At 40.0% G+C, this 14,923-nt stretch overlaps 1 protein-coding gene across 1 annotated transcript; it reads left to right on the forward strand.

Annotated features, from left to right (window-relative positions):
- Positions 1-1,789: 1,789 nt before the first annotated feature.
- Positions 1,790-13,453, forward strand: TRIM50 (tripartite motif containing 50; the record flags this gene model as incomplete). Its single annotated transcript, XM_083350400.1, has 6 exons — positions 1,790-2,194; positions 5,517-5,612; positions 9,509-9,739; positions 11,441-11,463; positions 12,186-12,310; positions 12,790-13,453. 6 exons carry the CDS (start codon positions 1,790-1,792, stop codon positions 13,389-13,391), a joined length of 1,482 nt encoding a protein of 493 aa, XP_083206526.1. The 3' UTR covers positions 13,392-13,453.
- Between the last annotated feature and the right edge of the window lie 1,470 nt (positions 13,454-14,923).

Below are 14,923 nucleotides of genomic sequence, written 5' to 3' on the forward strand. Positions count from 1 at the left end.
CACCATGTGAACTAATTGCACCACACACCGGCCTCGCAAGTCAATTCTGCATAAAGTTTATAAAAATTATTGCACATAAAGTAGGTATAGGGGTTCTATTGTGTTATAGTGACTTTTTACATACTGTATTTAATTTCATTTTAATAGATACTTGAAAACGCAGTCAAAAAAGGAGCAGAAACACAAAATAGAAGAACAGCTAAAAAAAATGGAAAAGAGATTTACCAACAGTATATAAGTGAATTAAAAAATTCCAGATATTAGATTAGCACTGAATATGAAGATGAATTTACACCAAATCAATCAAATCTTTATTACTGTCACAGATTACCATAATGATACAATATCAATTTAGCATTTTAAAACCCTTATTAAAATGATTTAATAATTAACAAAGAAAGCTAGCAAACTAATAATAATTGAGCAAGGTGAAGAGGACAAGGAAATCTGTTCTACAAGGTGAACATTCAAGGAAAGACTGTGGGGTTTGTTTGTCTCCAGTTTTCCAAGTATACATTGGTCAGTCAGCGATGTAGCTGGGGAGTTGCCTCTACAAGTGCCAAGGATTAGCACATGACTGAAAAGGTGGTTGCCATTGCAGTTTGCTTTCTGGAGATCCTCCCCTGAACAGAGGGCCATCAACTCCAGAAGTTCTCTTTTTTGAAATTAGACAGAGAGCCTTTCCTTGTCACTTTTGATGGAGAAGTCTGAAATCTACCATAGTAAAAGAATTATCCATCAGGAAGTCTTAATATATCATTGCACAGAGGTTTGTCTAGATAGAAATACTCTGATTACAGGAGAAGCATCTGAAAGAAGAGCAGCTGAGCTGTAAAAGGTAGGGATCTTTTCTTTGACTTCTCACTCTAATGGGTTTAGAAAATATACAAACTAAGAAAGATGTGGTCTGCGGGTGAAGGTGATGCTGCTCCTAGAAGGATTCCAATGGAATTTCAGCAAAAACATCCTACTGGTAATAGATTCAGACCACTGACCGTACTTCTTGTGAACCAAGGTTTCATAAATACATTTATATGGGGGGGGAACCTACAGAGAGCACAGTTTCCATAGAAGTCTGCAGCTTGGGGCAAAGGACACGATTCACGAAACTGAATTTGGTCATCAACAAAATGTACAAAATTGAAAACATTACCTCCTTCTAGTACCTGATATATCTGTTATGGCTCATTCCTCTCTGAGATTCCTTTCTGGACATTTATACTCCCAGATCATTTATATTTTGTGCTGGCATGTAAATGACCTAAATTAATCATACATTTGTCAACAATATTAGCAAAGCATATGCCATTATTTTATCAGCTCTATAGCAGAATTTCTCAGAATACAGTACTTAGGCATTACTTTTTGGCAACTAGCAGTAGCTGATGAGATCCCAAAATATTTTTTTAAAATATTTCCAAAACAAAGTAGCAAGGAGGCAGAAGTTGTTTTGTTCCTCTTGATAGTTATAGAATAGCAGTTAACTGAATATTACACTTTCAGCTTTCTTCCTCCCAAAACCTTTGACATCCAGAAGTTCCCAAAGTTCCTTAATCTAAGTTTGTTATTACTTTCCTGAGTGTATGTTTTAGGATACTTTTTTCTTCCTGTACCCTAAGATTGTATTAATCTCTTTATCCTTCCTTTTATTGCCTATTGCAGGATATAAGAAGGAAGAAAGAAGGGCTATTCTTATCTTTTCCCCAGCTAAATCCACATTTGACGTCTATTCCCTTTGGGCACTGATCTTCCAGGATTCAGCCAAGAAAAGAAGAAGTAAATCAGCCAAATGGCACGGAAATTGAGCATTGATCAACTTGAGGACCAATTGATATGCCCTATTTGCTTAGAGCTCTTCAAAGAGCCTTTGATGCTACAATGTGGACACTCTTACTGCAAGTCCTGTGTAGTATCTCTCTCAGGTGATCTGGAGAAACAGTTCCTTTGCCCAGTATGCCGAAAGGCTGTGGACTATAGCAGATCACCACCCAATGTCAACTTGGCTCGCATCATTGAGGCAATTCATACCATCGGCAACTCAGATGATAATCAAAACTCTTGCTCTGATCACCACAATCCCCTCAGCCTTTTCTGCGAGCAAGACCAGGAAGTGATTTGTGGTCTCTGCGGCACCATTGGTACCCATCAGCAGCATAAAGTCATGCCCATCTCCACTGTCTACAGCAGGATGAAGGCAGGTGCTTGGAATGTGTATGTATGTATATGACTGCACGGATGAAGTGAGGGCTTAGACCATAGGCAGAATAGAGACAATTGGCCATCCTTGGTGGGCCATCTTGTGTCTGTTGATTGGTGGATTAGGTGAATCTTGGTGTGATTCAAACAACAACTTTTCACTTAAGGGAAAGTTCTTGAGTACTTGAATTCTAGTAAAAAATTGTGTAGCTATTATAAAGCAGAAATCTATACATCCCTTAACAGAATTTTTGTAGCTCTCTCCCTACGCCGTATATCCCAAGTCCCTCTCTGTGTGAGTAATGTTTTCAAAGGGTGGGAATTATGTAAGTCTAAGGATCATACATAGGGACGCGGTGGCTCAGTGGGTTAGGACGTTGAGCTTGTCGATCAGAAGGTCGGCAGTTTGGCGGGTCGAATCCCGAGTGCCGCGTAGCAGAGTGAGCGCCTGTTACTCGTCCCAGCTTCTGCCAACCTAGCAGTTCGAAAGCACGTAAAAATGCAAGTAGAAAAATAGGGACCACTCCGGTGGGAAGGTAACAGCGTTCCGTGCGCCTTTGGCGTCTAGTCATGCCGGCCACATGACCACGGAGACGTCCTCGGACAAGCGCTGGCTCTTTGGCTTTGAAACGGAGATGAGCACCGGCCCTTAGAGTTGGAAACGACTAGCATGCATGTGCGGGGGAACCTTTACCTTTACCTTTTAAGGATCATGCGTGATAGTACCCTGTTCTCAAGGGCAGCAATAGAAAACAATGAATAACATTGTTACAATGAGGGTGATTCGCAGAAATATAAAAACTAGGTGCAGCACTCCCTGTGCCTAGGAGTGCCTGATACTGAGTGAGATAAGAGATAAAATGTGAGGCACAAAATCATGCCCAGAAAAGGGAATATTTGAATGGTAGCATAGCCAAAGCTGATCCCACTAGTGAAATACACGTTTTAATAATGTGATAGTTGCAGATCCTGACCTTGATCTCAGATGGTCTCACCTTCCCTTCCATGCTGAGCCAGCTATGAAGGAAGACACGAGTTTGCATAGGAGCTGAACTGTGCTTACAGTTCAGCATATTTTAAGAATTCAGACACTGTCTCACATGTTGTATAAATCAGACCAATCACATGAAGCCACAATTTGACTTTTTTGCTGGAGCATAACCTGTGGCACTTTGTGTTGACCCAGGCTTGAAGTTCAAAATGGCTTACAGTCTATTTGAGGGACCACCTTTTCTTGAGTTCAACAGTTAAAAGCTGCAGAAGAAGGCCATCTAAAGACGCTTCTGGAGTCAGAAGACCATCCTTCTGGAACTCTAATTCCAGGCTCCCAGGCTATAAGGCGATAAATCACTTTTCCATAGCGTAGTATTTGGCCATATTCTCAGAATTTAAAATATCCACAAAGATGCATTTCTTTTACCAAACTTTTAATCATTAAGGTCACAACCTGTGACCAATTGGCTCATCATTTTAGGGATATTTCCCTACCTAAACAGAGAAACCTTCGGGAGAAGGGCGGTATATAAATCAAATAAATAAATAAATAAATAAATAAATAAATAAATAAATAAATAAATAAATAAACCTAATGACCATGGGCAAGCAGAAAAGTAATGGGAGCAGGAACAACTTCCGACTTCCTTGTTTTTTGTTTTTTTCCTTGCATGAAACTGACAGAGAGCAGTTGAAATTACGATCCTATGACTGTGGCTGATTATAACAGTACAGCAGGGTAATAGCACTAAAAATTTCAATTCCATGGGAGTCCTGGATTTTGGCCACATTCTTTAAATTACCCCATTTGAAATATATTGATTCAAAAATTGTTGTCCTATCATATACTGTTTCACCCAATTGAAGGTTACAACAATAAACATGAGAGCTCTAGTAGTATATAGACTGCTTTTACATTTAATTTTATATTTTAATTAACAACTCTGAAAAATTGCTTGTCTAAGCACAAAATCAGGATGCAAATGAAATAATAAAATTATTACTCAGATTGTTTCAAGCCTAGATCCTACCACTAAAAATAAGTTCAAAGTCAGAACTGAATCACAAATTAAACTCTGCTCCAAAACTGTCATAATCTCCAGATGTTTCAAAGTTTGTGCTACGATCATCTTTCATCTACTTCCTTTCTTTTAAATGTAAGCTAAAAAAAAAAGAGCCACTGAGTCAGATTAAACACTCCCTTGCAGAATTCATATTCTATAATAAGGCACTGTAGTTTCATGGTAGAAAGATTAGTTTTGCATATTTGAACATTAAATATACCTCAAGTCCTGCATATCCAGTTTGAAGGATCTAATGACCCTTGTCTGACTGAGTCTCTGGGGATTTTATAGTATCATTAATATAGATGACTCAAAATCTTAGTGGAAGGTTACTTCATGTGATCTCTGCAATTTCTCTTTTTCATATCTGAATGTTTTCTAATTTCACAGTCCTTTAGAGCCCTCTCAAAGCGGTTTACAGAATCAGCATATTACTGTTCTGTACCAGCCTGCTACCGGCCCTGCAGAAAAGGCAGGGACAACCCCTTTACAAGAAGGCAAGAGGCTGGAACTAAGCCTGCCAAATTTATTAACATAAAACAGAGCAAACAGAGCAAAGAGAGCAAACACGAACCATGAAACAGGAGCTATTCAAGCGGTTGCCTTCAGCAAACCAGCCCTCCCACGCATTTCCCTTTTAAACAGTTCAGGGTGTGGCTTCTCTCTGCCTCCTTCCGAGGTGCCCCATTGCCTTCCTCTGTTTACTCCTGATTGACTGCCTCCTGCATCGGGCGTCCTTGAACAGGGCCAGCTGTGGGTCATCTTCATCCACGCTGTCAGGCTCACACAGCTTGGTCTGCGTCGTAACCAGGTGGGAGGGGCCTGGCTGAGGGCTCTCATCAGCAAGCTCTCCAACACCCTCAGCAACCACTCCAACACCCCCCTCCTCCTCCTCTGAATCGTCCGACCCAACTGCCGAACCCATAGGCTGACCCTGAATCACAACAATTCCCCCCCTACAATCTGGGTCCTCATTTTATGGAACTCGGAAGGATGGAAGGCTGAGTCAACCTTGAGCTGGTGAGAATCGAACTGTCGAACTGCAGACAGCCGGCAGTCAGCAGAAGTAGCCTGCTGTACTGCATTCTGACCACTGTGCCACCACGGCTCATGAGCAGTCACATTTGTTTTGGCCCTCCTTGTGAGCTCTAAGAAGCATTTGGTGGTCATCAATGAAAAATACATTTTAAAATGGATAAATAGTTTTGTTTCTCTTACTTCCTTTCCCCACAAATTTAGCTAATGCAAATCTGCTTTTTTCAGGAGGAACTCTCCATGTTGATAAGAGATGTGCAACAGCAGAAGAGAAGCCTTGATGAACATGTCAGCAAATTGATGAATAACAAAACTCGAATTACGGTGAGCTTACACAGGCAGATGACATTATGCCAGTGACTTTCTTGTCTGCCTTTCTTTTCATCCAACTTGTATATATGACTGTCGGTATAATATGTTTTGTTGTTGTTGTTGTTATTGTTCATTCATGACTGATTCCTAGCTCGGTCTGGACAACTGTCTGGCCAAGTCCCTGAAGTTATCTTGGCAAGGATTTTCAATAGTGGATTGCCATTCCTTTCTTCCTAGGGCTAAGAGAAAGCGAATGATACAAAGTCATCCAGCTGGTTTTGTGCCCAAGCAGGATTAGAACTCATGGTCTCCCAGTTTCTAGTCTGATCCTTAATCATCATGCCAAACTGGTTCATAGTACTATTTTTACAATAAATAAGCACATTGAAGGGAAGGTATGGATGTTCAGACAATTAATTTTAGTTTTCTAGTGATTATCTGCTGTATATTCTTGAGTGTTTGGGGCTGAGTAAGGTGCCTTTGGCAGTTGTCATGTTTACTTCAGTTAAGAGGGGTGAATCTGGCTAAAGTTTCAAATGTGAAATTACCTGACATTTTTCTGTTGCTCCATTTCTTAGACCAGCAGTCCCCAACCTTTCCAGCTTTGTGGATTGGTGGTGCCAGCGGGGTGTGTGGGTATGTGTGTGTGTGTGTGGGTATGGTTTTGAGCATTTGCATGCCACTTGCACAAATACAGTTTCATTTGCTCATGCGTTCGCCCACCACTTGCGAGGCCTGGTTCCCAATGGACCACAACCTGGTACCAGGCCACAACACAGAGGGTGGGGAACCCTAACTTAGACAGTAGCCAATTTGTTATAGTGGGTAAGACATCAGGCTAGAAACTGGGAGACAGTGAGTTCTAGTCTTGTCTTAAGTGCAAAGCCCCCTGTGTGACCTTAGCTAGTCATGCTTTCTTAGCTTAGGAAATAGGCAATGGCAAACCTCTTCTGAAATTTTACCAATAAAATTGTAGGGATTTGTCTAAGTCAGGGGTAGGCAACCTTGGCTCTTTCATGACTTGTGGCTGAGCATGGCTGGCTCAGGAATTCTGGGAGTTGAAGTCCACGAGTCCTAAAAGAGCCAAGGTTGCCTACCCCTGGTCTAGGTAATCACCAGGAATCAAGATTGATTCAAAGATAGCAAAAAACCCCACCCCCCACTCCACTGTTGCTTAACTGTTCATTTTAGATTTTTGACACAAAACACCCTGAATCCGCAAACAGATCAAGGAGAAATGACTCTGTATGTACATCCAGCACTTTAGTAAATTCTGAAAATTATCCTCTGATTCCTAACACTTCCGGGGAGGGGGGAATCCCTAAATCTTTGTGGAATAATGTTCAGTATGATTCAATACATATTGTCTTTTTTCTTTAGTTCCTACACTCAGCTAAATCTCAGATCTCAATATTGAATCACATGGAAGAACTAAATGTAATTATTAGTTTTTCTGAGGCAGTCCAAGTCAAGAGGATATGCTTAAAATACTATAATAATTTCAAACCAATTAAGTAATAGGAAAAGCCAAAGCTTTCAGGTGAAAAAAGGAATAATCTAGTTTAGTAAGTTGACCAGCATCTTTTCCAACAGAATTCTAGAAAGTCATAGACTTAACAGAAAATACCTCCCAGGAAATTAGCTCATAATAAAGCCACTCTTGGAGTTCTTTTCAAAGCACCTGACATTTATTGTCAATATTGATTTTGTTGGATTACTGGCAATAGTTAGATGTTTTTCCATTTCTAATCTTCGTCTTGAGGACATTAGGTCATAGCTGAAAAATTCTAAATGTGCACCACCAAACACTACAGACACAGAATGCTCAATCAGGGAGTTGCTTTACTTGTCACAAAAACTCCCTGGAAATGGCCATCTGAATTATATCACATAATGGAAAGGATCCCAGCAGTAATTTTGTACAATCAAAAAGCTGAGTTGCTACATATAACACTTTACCCAACAGGCAATATTTGGAAATGATTAAGTGCCCTCACATTGTTGTGTAGTGAGTTCTGAACTGAGAATTGGGCTGCAGCTTGCAGCAATTTATAGCCTGGCCGCTAGGTGGCAGCCAATAGGTTTAAAGCAACCCATTGCCGCCTAGGGACAGCCAATAGCAGCACTGGAGACCTGGAGTCTGGGTTGCTGGAGAGCCGTTAGCTGCTCCAGTTTACCACATGGTGTTACAACTGAGCCCAATACATAACACACATAATTTCAAGAAATTCTGATAAGTAATCTGTATTAAAGTAAAGAAGCCTGTTATGTATCCAGGTGAAGAGAACACATACACACTTACATAGCAGTCACCACCAGGGGGCGTTGAACTGTATCTGTTTTGGCGGGAACCCAGTTTCAGCGGGAAACAGAGGTTCAAACCAATTGGCCGGCTGCTCACCTGATCAGGTATAAAAGGAGGGCAGGTAACCCCTATTCCCCAGTACAGTCACTTCCACCTAATAAAGATCTACCATGCTGTACTCATCATCTCGGCTTCCTTCCTGCTCTCCAGAACGCACAACACAACAAAGCCAATATTTAGAAACTCTATATTTAGAAACAATACTCAAATCTTTTTGCATGTTTCTTGTACCCATTGCTATGAAACTGATTACTTAATAATGGTTTCTGTCTCTTTTTTTGCTTATAGTCAGATGCATCTTATAGTCAGTGTTGCCTTTCACTGATGAAAGAGAATGCTTCTAATACAGGTAGTCCTTAATGGACCCCTTCCAAAGTTGGAACAACCCAGTTCCAAGTTGCAACAGCTGCCCACCCCCAGTCACATGACCAGGTGCTCAGCAAGCAGCCCGCATTTATGGCCATTTGCAGCGTCTTGCAGTCAGATGACATTTTACAAAGTTTTGTCTGAAACCTGGCCTTTACTTCCATTTTTTTGGCAAACACAACCCATAGCAAAGGATGGGTTCAATTTACGACCATTGCACTCACTTTATGACTGCAACATTCATTTTACAATTGCGGCATTTGCTTAATGATCACTGCAAAAAAGTTCATAAAATTGGTTCAACCACATGGGTGACCCACTTTACGACTGTCATGGGCAGGCTCCATTATAGTTAGAAGTTGAGGACTACTTCAATGTACATGCAATCTATCTCTCTCATTCTTTTCTATCATCATTAATTTGGCAGGCAACTCCAGATTCATAGACTGAAGACACATTATGCCAGGCTGTGGCTAATTTAATAACAGTTTGTGTGATAAATTACTGTTTACATAATTCACCATAAATGTGTTAAAAATAATAGTTAAGCTCTCAAAATATGCTAGGTCAAAAATTAACCAGGTACACTGCAGCATTTGAACTCAGTAACAGAGTATTCAGAAATAGGAAGACACTAGGTTCTGTTCACATCTAAACTTTTCTGGCCAAAAAATTAGCTCACTGGTCCTTGTGTCCCTTCTTAATGCAAACTGTGCAACAGAAGCTAAGCAGTTTAGGCTGCATGGGAAAAGCAAAAATTATTCTTGTAAGGTATTACAAATCCAGTCTAGTCCCATAATCCAATTAAAAATTGTTGAGGGGAGGAGGAATACTGGAGAGTAACAGGTATGTAAAGAGGGAAATAATACTATATCAAATTTGTTAGTGTGCAAGCAGATTGAATTTATTTCAAGATCAGTGTATCTCATGCTGGTGAGACATGGACAACTGAAATAAAGATTTTGTCATATTTCTGCCAGTTACTGATAGCTGCAAAGCAATGGACTCCTGAACTAAGATTGCAGGCAGGAGTGGCTGACAGCATTAGAGTTTACATTGAGATGGTCATCAGATTTCTCACATTTTAGTATTATGCCCACTCCTACCCCACATGGGCCCAACTCAAACTCAGGATTGTATTACTCTGGTGATAATTGTTATATTTTGTCCCACACAGAATGAATCTGATGTCTTCAAGTGGGTAGTCAGAAAGCAGTTCCAGGATCTGCATAGGTATATTGATGAAGAGAAAGCTAAATTCCTGGAGCAGGTAGAAAGGAAAACAACTCGTATCATTGCCTCTATTGAGGTTCAGGTGAGGCAGAGAGCAGACACCCTTCAGAAGCTAAAGGAGCTGGAAGACTCTCTGGAGAAATTCAACAATGAACACCAGCTGGATTTCATACGTGTACGTTTGTCTATCTGCTTGCTATAAATAATCAGGGACATGCTAAGATGTGCTGCCAGCAGCAGAAAATCAAAATTGTTAAAGACCCCTACTCAGAAGTAACAAGCAGACCGAAAGAGGCATACTGGAATCTGGAGAACTTAAGAGACATTTAGCAAATTGCATCTATTAAAGAGTCCAAATTTGCTTTGCAGTTTGTTGACGCTTAAAGGCCTAGGCCAGGGGTCGGCAACCTCGGCTCTTTTATGACTCGTGGACTTCAACTCCCAGAATTCCTGAGCCAGCATAGCTGGCTCAGGAATTCTGGGAGTTGAAGTCCACGAGTCATAAAAGAGCCGAGGTTGCCGACCCCTGGCCTAGGCATATGGAAGAAGCTTGCCTATTAGGAGAATAAATCTTCGGATGATTGAACTACAGTATAGGTAGTCCTTGACTTACAACAGTTCATTTAGAGCCTTGGTGGAGCAGTGGGCTAATGCCTCCTTAAGTAACACCAGCTGCCTGCAATTAGTGCAGGTTCGCGTCCCACCAGGCTCAAGGTTGACTCAGCCTTCCATCCTTCCGAGGTAGGTAAAATGAGGACCCAGATTGTTGGGGGCAATTAAGCTGACTTTGTAATAATGCCGCTTGGGGTGTGTGTGTGAAAGCCCTAATAAGCAGGCATATACATAGAATGAAGGCTACTGCTAAGCTTGTAAGCCGCCCTGAGTCTTCGGAGAAGGGCGGGATATAAATGGAATTAAAATAATAAAAAAATAATAATAAAAATTTAGTCACCATTCAAAGTTACAACAGCACTGTAAAAATGACTTATGACCATTTTTCATACTTATGACCATTGCATGATCACGCAATCAAAGTTCAGATGCTTGGCAACTGACCCATATTTATGATGGTTGCAGTGTCACAGGATCATGGGATCACCTTTTGTGACCTTCTGGCAAGCAAAGTCAATGGGAAGCCGCATTTACTTAAAAACCACTTTAGTAATTTAACAGTTGCAGTGATTCACTTAACAACTGTGGCAAGAAATGTGATAAAAAGGGACAAAACACACTTAACAAGTGTCTCACTTAGCAATAGAAATTTGGGGTCAGCTGCGGTTGTAAGTCGAGGACTACCTGCTCTCCATACTATGAAGGGCCAGGAGCCCTAGTAGCAGAGCAATGATGCAGAGTAGGCAGGCTTACATCACACAGGTCACACAGATTAAGGATAGGATTTCTCATTTTCCTCAGGCTTGGTGGAAGAATTTGGAGGGTTTACTTTTTTATACTTTAATATGAACCCTATTTAAGTTTTTATATATTTCCATCTTTAAAATAGCAGAAAACTCTACAGTTTGCTTTGTGCAATTATGGTTAGAGCAATCAGTTATAATTGATATTAAAAAGGGAGGTTTTCCACTTTTGACCTAAGAGTAGGCCTAATTCCATATAGTCATGAAAGCTTAAGGTACTTGTTTACAGCCTAGATTTTGAAGAGTACATGCAAATAAGGGCTTGTAGTTCTATTGCAGTTAAGGAATGTATACAGTAAGTATGCAAGAATTCCAAAGTTTACCGGAGTAAATATGGATTCCAATTGCTCAGAAAACTCAATAGTCCCATTAATTTTCTCCCATCTTCCTCCCCTCTATACAGTCTTCAGTATACATTTAAATAACACAAGTGCACTAAATCTGTCTACATCTCTTCACAGAAATATGGATCTCTTCCCTCCAGGTATGTAAGATAAGAGTGTATGAAAGAGAAACAAAACACTGTAATTCTAGTCTCTTTTCTATGGATCTTGGAAGGCATTTCAGAAAATGCCTTCACAGAAAGTGTCAAGGAAGAGTTGATCAGATACGTTTGTTAGCTTTTTTGAAATTCTTATTAAGAAACGTGGTAACAGAATCCACGCTTTTTTTCAAAGCAAAATATGTGTACAATATTCCACATTGTCCGCAAAGAATACTGTCTCAGCAATTCCAATGTGCTGAAGCATATTTACTCAAAAGTAAACTCTGCCATGTTCACCAAAATTTAATGACAAATATGCAATGGATTGCAAGCTCCTGCAAAGTTGAAATTGAAGAAGTCTTAATAGTATTCATTTCCAGCCCTGAACTCCTTCATCCCAGAGCATGTGGCTTCCAATCAAAGTGTGATTTTTAGGCTTCAAGAATGGAGAGGTCTGTTTTCCAGATCTTCTAAATGAGATTCTTGAGATGTGTGCTTTGAATCTTGAAAATTATATGCTCTGCCACTGAACCAACGTTCTCGTAGATATATACCGTCCAGCAGAAGGATAAAGTAACTGCTTTTATATTCTGAGTACTTCCTCAGAATTTTCAGTCCCATCAATTAATAGGATAAGATAAGAATTGAATAGTATTTTAAAAGCAGATTTATGAAGTGTTTTGAGTTTGGGAAAATATTAATGGAAATTAATACATATCCAGGTCTGAACTTCTCTATCAGCACCCAGCCGAAGGCATATACAGTGCAGTTTCTTTTAAGCCTGACTTCCACCAAGAGGATGTAAAGATGATGGTGTGGAAGCGTCTGCTCCGTAAAATCCTCCCAGGTATGGCTGCTGCTGGAGGAGAGGAAGAGGGGAGGCTGTTTCATGAGCACTTCCACATACAGCACTTAAAACATTTGTGAATATGTGTCTTTATCATGATGTCCAAGGTCCCTTCCAACTTCTTCTTCTTCTTCTTCTTCTTCTTCTTCTTCTTCTTCTTCTTCTTCTTCTTCTTCTTCTTCTTCTTCTTCTTCTTCTTCTTCTTCTTCTTCTTCTTATTATTATTATTATTATTATTATTATTATTATTATTATTATTATTATTATTATTATTATTTCTTTTCAGAGATTTCCTGAGTTCTGCAATCCCATTTTGACTATTATGAAAAACTGAGGCCCATTCATAGAATTCTATTCTATTGAATAGAATTCTATTCTAGTCTATTCATATAAAGGAGGAGGCTTGATCACCTCAGCTGATTTTTCTGAATATTACCCAGGGTTCCTCAAAGAATTTTGATTTTTATCCCTTCTCATAGCACCAGAAACGCTGAAGCTGGACCCTGCGAGTGCTCATCCTATGCTCGAGCTGTCCAAGGAGAATACTATGGTGAAATATGGACTATTCCAACGGCGAGACAGCAATCCTGACCGCTTTGACTACAGCAATTGTATCCTGGCTAATAAAGGCTTCTCTTGGGGAAAGCACTACTGGGAGATTATTGTGGGCTCCAAGAGTCACTGGCGCCTGGGCATCACCAAGGGCACAGTCAACCGCAAAGGCAAACTGAGTAAGAGCCCAGAAAATGGGGTCTGGCTCATTGGCTTAAAAGAGGGCAAAGTATATGAGGCCTTCAATACCAGCAGACTGGTTTTGCCGATTTCCGCCCGACCCCAACGAATTGGAGTCTACCTGCACTATGAGAAGGGAGAACTAACCTTCTACAATGCTGACAGCCCAGATGAGCTGATACCAATCTATACTTTCCAAGCAGAATTCCAAGGCAAGCTGTACCCCATTTTGGACATGTGTTGGCATGAGCGGGGTATCCATAACAACTTACCCATTATACTACCTACTCCCAAAATGCTGCAGACTGAGGATGACTGCACCAATACTGATGAGCCCACCAAGTTATAATACGATATAATAATGTGTCAAGTTACTGGGAAAGCTCCAGACTGTCTTAGTGGGAGCAATAAATGCAAACTAAACTGTTCCTCTGAATAGAACTCATTCAATTTAAAGAATTCTAGGCAGAATTCTGCCTCAGGACTCTGTTTTGTTTTTAGCGCACCTGACTATATAAGGGCATTTTGGCTTTAAGGGTCCAAATCAAGACTACGTATAAAGCAACAGAGCGAACTCCATGCTGAAGTGTGGAATCTCAATGACATCTATACTTCCCTGCTAGTTAACTACTAACTAGCGCAGGGGTAGGCAACCTTGGCTCTTTTATGACTCATGGACTTCAACTCCCAGAATTCCTGAGTCAGCATAGCTGACTCAGGAATTCTGGGAGTTGAAGTCCATGAGTCATAAAAGAACCGAGGTTGCCTACCCCTGAACTAGGGGATAGTTTAGTCCAAAATTACAGCTCAGTTGAAAGGAACACTATGTTTCCATTGTTTTCAGTGGGTTTTTGCAGAATAACTTCCTTGTGATGCATTGTTTGTGCTTATGGAGGAGTTCAACTGGCATTCTGGGAAATGATGCTCAGACTCTTATTGCTTGGAACAAACATCTGACTTTGCCTCTAGGCTGCTTCTGGGAACCCTGCCAGGCAATCTATTTCAAAGGCCATTTTTTTCCTTCTTTCTGTTTTTCAGTCTTCTTTTTTCCTCTATTGTTACCCATTTTAGCAAGTTTTACAAATCTGAAAGGCTAGTTCTATTTAATGTTATTTAAATTAAAATGCCCAAATTAATATTTTATATTCTAGACCTTCACGCAAGAGTATAATGAATGCAGTCAGTACATATTTCATCAAGATTGTAAAAAAGTGGCAAGCCAGCTCAAATAACTTAGCGCTATCACAATGCAAGTATAGCCTAAAAGGTTGAGGGATTCATTAATTTCTATCTGTACATATTAATGCATTAAATTTGTTTACTTGGAGGATTTCTTTCCGTTGTGGCACCTGCTTATTATGTCTTGCTTCTTCTCTTTGCTATTGGTGGTTTCTATTTGCTTTTAGTGATTTAAAAGCCAATACTGTTTTTTAATCTTTTATACTGAATAAAGTGACTTTACAATCTTTTTACTGTAGAGCTATACTTTCATATTTTGCAATGCAAAATTAGAAGTTATAGAATTTTATTGCAAGTTGTTTTAAAGCCCTCCTCTCCTTTTTTTTATATTATGAGCATAATGCTCTTCCATCATGCTACTCCCTTTCAAGGTAAGAAAGTGCAGAATAGGTGCAAGACTAAGCAAAATAAGTTAAAAGTATTAGGTAACAAAAGCTAAACCTACTTTATACCAACTAATTTTCCCCTTATGCATATTTATTTGGAAATTACAGAATTTTCCCAAAATTCATCTCTGGATGTTCCATTACATTTATTACAATGACATGCAACTATCACCAAAATTCCCGATTTCAGACATACCCACAACAACTTTTGTGTGTGTGTCTTTGAGTCAGTTTTAGACTCCTGGTGACTGCTTGA

The sequence above is a fragment of the Vipera ursinii genome (assembly GCF_947247035.1).
Source record: "Vipera ursinii genome assembly, chromosome: 1".
Taxonomy (NCBI): domain Eukaryota; kingdom Metazoa; phylum Chordata; class Lepidosauria; order Squamata; family Viperidae; genus Vipera; species Vipera ursinii.